The following is a 9,361-nucleotide window of genomic DNA, read 5'->3' as shown; positions in this document are numbered from 1 at the left end:
TGAAATTACTAAGATGTCAAGGATAGAGGTAAACAAAAGCCTATGAGCTTTTGTATCAACGATTTGCCCAACTTTGTATAATTTCCTCCTCTTTGAACTTCTTAATTTTGTGCCTCCTTCATAATATTTGTCTCATTCTTTGCCTTATTGTGTATTTTTTTCTTCTTCTTCTAGACTAGGCAATGAAAATAAGCTTGTTTGCTATCTTCTGTAAAGATACACAAACTAGACGTTTTCCAACACAGTGTCGCAGTGAATAAGGATTATGAGATTTAAATAGCGACTCTAGGAAGCCTCTATATAACTGAGGGAAAAACCATTTAATGAAGGGCCAGCCCTGTTTTTGAATAGGTAGGAGAATGCAAGATAATGGTTTAAGAGTAATGCTTCAGAGAAATCTTATGTCATATGACAAAGATATATAGAAACAATCAAAGTTTATTTTCAGAAAAGATCTGGCAATTTTTAAATAGTACAAAAATAAACAGACATTTATTTCCAGACTTATCTTTTACATAAGTTAAATACACATTTGTCTGAGGCACTGAAACATTCACATACACAACCCAAATTCCCAGGTTTTGTCAGCAGATCAATGTTAATAACAAATCAAGTTTTTTTTTTTTAAAATCAGTGAACAGTGTTTTATACAAGCATATTGACTATTTCTTTCTTAACCTTAAACCTTCTAAACATAAAATTGTAAAGAAGACTCTCCTGAGTTATTTATCTTTAATGATATTTATTTCATTTTCTCCCTCTTCCTAAAAGAAAATTTTTTTCAATTATTTATATAAATACTATTATCTGTAATCAGCGTTTGATTTAAAAATATTAAAACCCACAGTGCTTGACACAGAATATTTTCTCAATAAATTGTGGCTGAACAAATTAACGAAGCATCCACAGGTCCCTCAAAACATTTTAAAAGGTCAGTCTTATGGCACATTCAGGCTAATGAGACAATATTCTTTGTGGGCTAGCACATAGGCCTATCCTAAGGACAAACATTCTACCTTAAATATCTCAATATACCAATCAGATTTCTAAAAATTTATTCACAAATCTTAATACAATCATTTCTTTGGATTGTTTACATAATATTCAGAGAGGTAACCCCAAAGAAAATATACCGATTGTGACATAACAAAAAAAAATCAATGATTGTAGGCTTAAACACAGTTTATAACCATAGTGTCCTAATAAGACATAAATAATAATCTTCAATAAATTAAGTAATATACAGTACCATTAAATGTCAGTGACAATGAAATGTGGAAAAGAAGTATTATCATCATTATTATTATTGCTGAGAACTATTTAGATATCATTTGGTTTTATTTTTAAATAAGAAAGGGCATTAATTAGAATGGGAATGTAGCTTTTTTCCAGTCACAAACCCTGTGCAGTTCTCTCTAAGGCACTAGCCTCTTTGCAGGCATCTTGGTTACAGATAGCTAAAATTAGCTTTAAATAAAATTCTCTGCTTTTCACTTAAAATAAGTGTATGCTATTTTTAAAAGGGCCTTTTTTTTTTCTCTTTTAATCTTCTTAAGAGGAGCTAAATAGCAGTCCTGAGCTGAGGTTTACCTGAAAATTTGCAAAAGTTCAGGTAAGAAAATATAGGCAGAGTCCAAAGAAAGTGAACTCTGATCTTAAAACTAGTAAAACAAAATAGGAGAAATGAAGTGATGAGAAGACTGTGTCTCTTAGCAAAATGTCTAAAAGAAGAAAAGACAAGGAACAGCATGCAGGTAGCCAGGCTTGATTCCAATGCACCTACTGAATTGGCTTCAAGACTGAGATAAAATTAATGTGTGAAATGAATTTAAGCATTTTGAAGAGGTATTTTATGAGGTCATTGCTACTTTTGCAATGTGATATGGATTGCTAAATTAAACTGTACAACAGAAAATCTGAGAAAACATATCGTTATTCAAGCACAGCTTGGTACTTCATTAACCTCACAGCAAAATCTGAGTACCAGGCCTGCAGTGCACAAGGATAAAAAAAAGTTTCCTTCAAAAGTTTAAACCTAAATTTGAACTATAATTTGGTTTTCTTCTTTGTTATTGCTTATTTTAAAGGTAGACTCTTTTGCTGCTATAGATTTTACGTGTTACCAGCCATATAAACAAATTCTGGAATATCTCAACAAAATATTTCTTATTTTAAAATAACACTGCAGTGGCTCCACCACTTTAATAAATTTGGCATTTTGATTTAAAAGGAAATTGTAACAGTCACGCTAAAAAGGTTTGTACTCTTGGTGAAAAAGGAACATCACTCATACAATATTTTAACAAGCAATTGTAGTAAAATTTCTACTGATTTTACAGATTTAAATCCAAGACAGCTTCTTTTTGGTATATGTACAAGTTTAATAACTTTAAGAAATAAAACAAGTTTTACAGGTGATTCTACCCTATGAATTTAGAAATTTCAAATTATTGTTTCATTGCTGATTTTATAAAGTAGACATGAAATTACTGGTAATGTCTAATTTAAATATTCATTTAGTAATGCACTGGTACCTGTTTTTGTTAGTTTGATGACAGAAAAATGTCCAAAAGTACTTTAAAATTTCAAACATTAGTTACTTCTAATGCATCATGGAAGATGCATTGGAAACATTGACAGTGTAAAAACTTTCAGCATTTTGCCATCTTGTGACAGTGTTTAGGTATTCAAACATTCTTTACTTTTGTTCTTATAAGTTGAAATTCAAGTAAAAAGACGTCAAAACTCATTTCTCTCTGGTTTATAAAAGAGAATAAAAACTCTTTTCCAAACTTAACAGCAACAGCAAAATCTTTAGAGTAGTGACATAAAAGTCTTCACAAGTATTATGACTCCTTTCTCCGCAACAGGAGTACTGACTTCTGTTACAGAAGATGTTAAGTAACATAAGGAGTTTAATATAAATATTATTAAATAATTAAATTAATAGACATGGTTCATATAAATAAATAAATATGATCATTAGACTTCTACAGTTCAGTCGAACGTTCTTTGAGTAGTACTGTGGGATTGATATCATCTAGTCCGGAGCGGGAAGAACTTGCATTGATGGTGACTGTTTTGATAAGCTCTGGATCTGGAACACTGAATGAAGTAAAGGGACAGCCCTTCACGTTATTGCAGATGAGAGACTGAATTGAGGCAGTGTTGATGATTTGAAAACCCACTTCTCCACCAAAAGTGCTTGGCTTCCAGTAGGCAGGAGAACATATAACATTACCCATAAGTCCTTTCAAGGAGAATGGTGCTCCAACTTCTACCATGGTCTCACCAAAGATGGCATCTGGACGAGGCTTTTCTACCAGAAGGCCAGGATACAGCTCCATAGCATCGATGTCACCATAGAGTGCTTCCAACTCTGCAGACATTTCCTTTTCTCCTGTGAAGGCAATGAAGACAGAGATACAACCAATTTCAAACTTCACAAAATAAAAAACAGTTTGGTTCTTTTGCTCAATTTGCTGCCAACTTCTCTGTTTCCATTTGACCCCTGATTCTTTTAAGAAGTTTAGGGGCCAGGCGTGGTGGCTCATGCCTGTAATCCCAGCACTTTGGGAGGCTGAAGCCGGTGGATCACGAGGTCAGGAGTTTGAGACCAGCCTGGCTAACACGGTGAAACCCCGTCTATACTAAAAATACAAAAAATTATCCAGGCGTGCGACGTGCGCCTGTAGTCCCAGCTACTCAGGAAGCTGAGGCAGGAGAATTGCTTGAATTCAGGAGGCGGAGGTTGCAGTGAGCCGAGATGGCGCTACTGTACTCCAGCCTGGGTGACAGAGCGCGGCTCCATTTCAAAAAGAAAACCAAAAACAACAAAAACAAACAAACAAACAAAAAACGAAGAAGTTTAGAAACTGTTTCTTACCTGTAAGTTCTTCAAATGATTCATAAGGCTTCAGCATAAAGCGTTTGCGGTACTCATTAAAAGACTGGTATTTCATCTGCCTGCTCTGGTCAATGGAAGCCTGTGATACTTTTTGTACTGCGGGTGGAACATTCCTACCACCAGCAACCTGTGGAAAGTAAAATTAGTTGTAAAACAAGAATTTTAGGCATATTTACTGTTTGTATTCAGCTTGCCTTAGGTACAAATCAGGTAAAACTGAAACTCCCAGCGGAGACAATTTTTATTTGCTGGGAAGATGCTTACGTACATTTCAACAGGAGCTCTGCTTAAAATTCAATGGGACACCAGCCTAGAACTAATTTGCCTTTTTAAATTTCAAAAATAAAACTAGTATTCAAGCCTAAAATATTTATTCCTATAAGATTATAGATACTTTTTGAAAATATTTTTAAGGTAGGGGTACGATTTGCTATTTGTTTGACAACTGTAGACTAGACTAAAATTTAGACTTTTCAAACAAAGTTAGGCTTCTTATATCAATAAAATAATTTTACTAGCAATATAACTAACTACTCTTTTAGTAAGTTTAAGAAAAATAATTTCCGTGGCAGAAATTCTAAAGTTACTGACTAGTCCTTTGTTTTGGTTTTCAATAATAATGCTTACCCTGCCAGCAATTTGCCTGGTGAATGATTCAACAAACTGGGTAATTCCATGTTCCAGTAATATAGAGTTGTTGTAGATAAACTGTTGATAGTTGTATTTCTGGTCATGAATTTGAAAGGTGTCAGGCAGAAGGGGATGCCAGTGATAGAGGGTGTTAAACTCAGCAGCAATACGATTTTGGTACTGGAATTGTTTGTTGAAAAGTAGTTCTGGGTCAAATTTCAGTTTGAAGTGATAGCCACTCAAGTGTTGCACATAATCTTCAATCACAATCTTAATAGTCTCTCCTATTTGCACAAAATAAATAATAAAAACATTTACTGCTTCTGATCACAAGCTTTCAAGCAATTGGAATGCAATTTTTAAAATTTGCTATTCCTTCATTTGTTTTCTTCCTTGTCAATATCAAAATATAGCTATATGATCAGTCATGCTTACATATTTAATGAATATAGAATGTGTGAGTTTTCATGTGCCACATCTTGTCATTTACTCAAAACATAACAAAGATAGCACATTACTTTTCCCTGGGGAAGAGGGTTTTATATAAATCATTTTCTTGTTTACCTATCAGTATTAGCCTGCTTGTCTGGAACAACTGCTCATCACCCCATTCAGGATGCTCCTGTTTAAGCACATCGCATACTCTGTTGTGTTCCCGCAGCCAGATTGTGGCATACATCATCAGACCAGGCACTAGACCAAAGACCTCCTGCCCCACAGCAAACCGTAGATGCTCAGGGACTTGAGGAGGGTAGATCATCTCTGCCTGCGTATCTTTGACTGTGGGAGGATACATCTCTCCATCAATTATCTAAAAAATAACAATAATAAATAAACATTAGTTAAAAAGTTAAGGAACACATTTTTAGGGATTTTAAAATATGGGGGTAAGCGGTAAGTAATAACTAAGTCTTAATAGTCAAAGGAAGCATACCTGATATTTCATTTTTCCATCCTTGAAAAGGCGCAGTTTATGCTGTCTATCCAGAGTTTCACCATAAATGTGATTTAAGTCCACCTAGAAAATGATGAAAACATTTTAATTTGTTGCTGTTGAAGTTTTTTTATATAAAGTGTCTATCATATAATTCATCATTAAATAATTTGATCATTTAGCTTTCTTTAAAATTTTTAAATAAAATATACATTTTTTCATAGCCACAAATTGCTAAATTAATTTGTTTATCCACCAAAGCTACAAACTGATATGTCTTTGTGTTTAATGGAATTAATATACTATATTGAGCTTATATCATATATATTATATACTTCACTATGATGATATGGTAATTCTAAAAAAGTATAAAAATGTATTATTTATAAAAAATTCTTATGAATAACTTGAAGCTATGCTATTGAAATCCAAAAAATAATAATGCAGCAAAAACCTCACCTTACAATAATGAAAGCAGCATAATCAGGGTGCAATGTGTTTTTGAGGACATAACATTTTGCAGTACTAATATTTTAAACTAAAAAATACAGGGGTCAAATTACAAATAATAATACCTGTACATATGTATGTGTGTGAATGTTTATATATGTGTGTGCATGTCTGTGTGTGTGTGTAATTCTACTAGACCAGGGAAGTAAATGGAAAATTCCTTTAAGGTTTTTATAGATAAGACTTCTTTTCTAAAAAAGTGGAAAAGTTATTTGGATCTATTTATCTGTATATCTCCTTTAACGTTAGCCCTTGACTATGATTTGGTATAATTTTACTAACTCTAAGTTATTAACTCTATCTTACCCCATGGCCCAGCCCGTTGGTGAAAGCTGGCCCTCGCTTATGATCTGACTTGAAAAACTGATGCGTGAAGTGCTGGGCAAAGAATGCAAACATCATGTTTGTGCCCTGGGGATCAGGGATGAACTTTCTTCTTAGAAGAAATTTTTCCACAATCTCATTTGAATCAGGAAGCTGCTTTTTACCTGAAAAATGAGAAAGCTAAGATAAGAATCCATCTATGTAGTCAAGAAAGGAGACGGTGACTGTCAATCTACCAGGAATTCTTCATTTATACGAGAATTACAATAGTGAATAGGATCACAATATAAACAACAGTTCTAAGATATGGGGGAACAACTTCTTACTGAATGATTTTATCTATTTTAATTAGAATTATTTCATTTCTAATGAAATAATTTGAAAATATTAAGACATTATACCAAGATGCTCATTTGCTTTTACATAATAGTTTACATAGACTCATACTTTAAAAAATACCCATAGATACCCATGATAAAAGTAAAAACTGCTTTCGTTAATAAATAAGTGGTAGTCTAAGGTCAATTTTTTTTTTGGCAGCAATGCAGCCTCTCTTATAGTTAATACATCTCTAATGGATTCTTCTCACTCACCTTTGACACCCAAGGGAGTCGGGCAGTCATCAGGCACAGGAGGAAGGGCTCTGGTATAATAGGAGAGGTTAGAGAAGGCTTCCCAGCTTTTGTAGCCGTAGTCAGCATTGTAAGTTGGTGGACTGTCAATCAAATGTGATCTGGCTGAAATTTTCAAAGAAAAAAATGTTTTATTTATTCTCATTTGTTAAGTAAATCAACATTTTTTTATTGTAAAATGTGGAAAGTGGCACTAGAGGTTGAATTTAACTCCAAAAATCAAAAATAATCTATTTTAAAACAACTACACTTTATAGTCTAACAGCCATTTGAAATACATCTTTAATAAAATACATATACTCTGCACATTATAATCTGGCAATATTGATTTTTCAGGTAGCCATCTGCTCACTATCCAAGAGGCCTATGAAAGGAATGGCTGAGTATGGCACCCACTTTAGAATCATGGAAAGTTATTTTCTTGCTGATCCAAATCCAAATTTATTTTAATGGGTGCTACATGTTCAGAACAATTCTGTGGCCCATGGGCATTCAACAAACAGCTGGACCATGCTACCTCCACAGACTGACCGAACAGTAAAGGTTAGAAGAGGTATACAGAGTTGTGAGTAGACTGTATAAACTGGATGGGACTAAATGTCAATATTTTTGGCCATTAAGATGGAAGGCAAACTTAAAAGGTATCTTAAAGTCTTTTTGATAAGCTTGGAAATATGTTTTTAGATTAGGCTTACAGTATTATAGAGCATATTTTTCTTTGAGAAAGCTAAAAACCTTAGAAAGACACTTGTACTTACATGTCAACACATAACTCATAATTGCATTTCGAAGGAAGGGAATGTTATTCACAACGTTCCAAAATCCCTTGAAGTGGGTAAGTATGTAGTGCACTGTGTTTGGAGTGGGTTTCAGAAATAATTTTATTCTTGTCAGAAATTCCGCTGCAAGAAGACGAAGAAAGGGAGGGAGAAATTAATGGGACTCATTATAAGATACAAATCTATACAATGATAACTGTATCCAGCCCCACTCCTAATGAGGCAACCAAAGGACAAACTTACGTGTTGAGCAGTTTTCTCCATAGAATCCTGTCCGGGTACAATCGCACTTATACTGGTCAAATCCCACACTCATACATACACCTCGGTTTTGACATGGGTGGGAACAGCAAGGATTTGCTACAATTAAAGGACAGCAAATAAATCATTCTCTAGTGTCTTAATCTTAATTTAAACATTTAATTGTTTTACTATGAATCAACTTTACAATAATAAATTCAAGAAATATGTAGGTAGTCATGGAAAAACAATTTTTAAACCTGCCTTAGAATGGATAAAACGTAGAAATACAAATTTTCTATTCTAAATAAGGATAACAGCATATTCAACTTGGTACATCATGTTACTAAGCTTTTCTTAGTTAACCCTTTAGATGTTAAAATTAGCATTTTTAAGAAGTTCAAATAAGTAGCACTTCACTTTCCAAATTAAAATGGATCTAGTACACTAATCAACATTTAGGGAAAAATTCAAAGTAAAATAGCTTACTTTTAAGACATTTTGCTTATCTTAAAATATAATCCAGGCTTTCCTGGGGGCAGGAAAGAACTGACTAGAGTATTTAAAACAACTTCTTCCACTCAATAAAAAGAGGTTCCAAATATAAACAATTCACATATATTGATCAGATCCTGTCTTATCATAATGACAACCTGCAAATTAGTATCTTCTGTCCCTATTTAGGAGGTGAGAGTGTCTCAGATCGGTTAAGTAACTGGCTCATAATGATCAGTGCTTGTGGGAAAGCTGGAATATCCAAGGAGTTCTTTCGGACTCTAGCGGTCCAAGCTCTTTCCCAAGTCACGTAGCTTCTCTATTCGGAGAGAAGTCGGAGTACTGGGATAGACCCAGGAGGTCAGAGCGGAAACTCTGCCCAGGTGGGTGCGTGGAACCGGAGTCTCCGGTGCGCGGCGCCAGGTACTCACCTGCATGGCTGAGCGCCAGGACCGCGCACAGCAGCAGGGCGCGGGCGAGCATCGCAGCGGCGGGCAGGGCGCGGCGCGGGCGTAGGCTTTGCTGTATGAGGGCGTCTGGCTGTGGAGCTGAAGGAGGCGCTGCTGAGGAGTTCCTGGGCGTGCTCCTGACGCTCACTGCAAGTCGTTTGACAACTGGTCGCTAACCGAGAGAACCTTCCTTTTTATAAGACTGAAAACCAAGCCCATGTGACGAAATGACTGTTTCTTTCCGCCTTTTCGTACCCCCCCACAAATTTTTCCCTCCTCTCCCCTTAAAAAAATTGCGTAAGCCCAGTGGGGGCAGGGTTTTTTACCCACGCAAATGAGAAAATCGGAAACCCAGGAAGCTGCCCCAATTTGGGAGCAGAGCGGGTAGTCCCCACTCTCCTGTCTGATCCCTCCCTCTCCTCCCCGAGTTCCACCGCCCCAGGCGCACAGGTTTCCGCCAG

General features: G+C 35.4%; 1 protein-coding gene across 1 annotated transcript; it reads right to left on the bottom strand.

Moving 5' to 3' along the window:
• Positions 1–418: 418 nt before the first annotated feature.
• On the bottom strand, positions 419–9,091 carry PTGS2 (prostaglandin-endoperoxide synthase 2). The gene is made up of 10 exons (XM_054450838.2): positions 8,883–9,091; positions 7,960–8,076; positions 7,696–7,839; positions 6,899–7,042; positions 6,288–6,469; positions 5,472–5,555; positions 5,102–5,348; positions 4,535–4,821; positions 3,887–4,034; positions 419–3,400 (listed from the first exon to the last, which is right to left on the bottom strand). Exons 1-10 carry the CDS (start codon positions 8,932–8,934, stop codon positions 2,991–2,993), a joined length of 1,815 nt encoding a protein of 604 aa, XP_054306813.1. The 5' UTR covers positions 8,935–9,091; the 3' UTR covers positions 419–2,990.
• Positions 9,092–9,361: the final 270 nt, after the last annotated feature.

This window comes from Pongo pygmaeus, chromosome 1 (assembly GCF_028885625.2).
Source record: "Pongo pygmaeus isolate AG05252 chromosome 1, NHGRI_mPonPyg2-v2.0_pri, whole genome shotgun sequence".
Taxonomy (NCBI): Eukaryota; Metazoa; Chordata; class Mammalia; order Primates; family Hominidae; genus Pongo; species Pongo pygmaeus.
The sequence above is the reverse complement of the archived record's forward strand: the minus strand, read 5'-3'. Positions and strand labels throughout refer to the sequence as shown.

Bases quoted from the DNA above. Each gene is read 5' to 3' on its own strand.
- PTGS2 (XM_054450838.2), bottom strand. From the start codon at position 8,934: ATGCTCGCCCGCGCCCTGCTGCTGTGCGCGGTCCTGGCGCTCAGCCAT. The intron at 8,077-8,882 runs GTGAGTACCTGG...CTTTAATTGTAG, and splicing joins CCTGGCGCTCAGCCATGCAG to CAAATCCTTGCTGTTCCCAC. The intron at 4,822-5,101 runs GTAAACAAGAAA...TTGTGCAAATAG, and splicing joins AAGCAGGCTAATACTGATAG to GAGAGACTATTAAGATTGTG.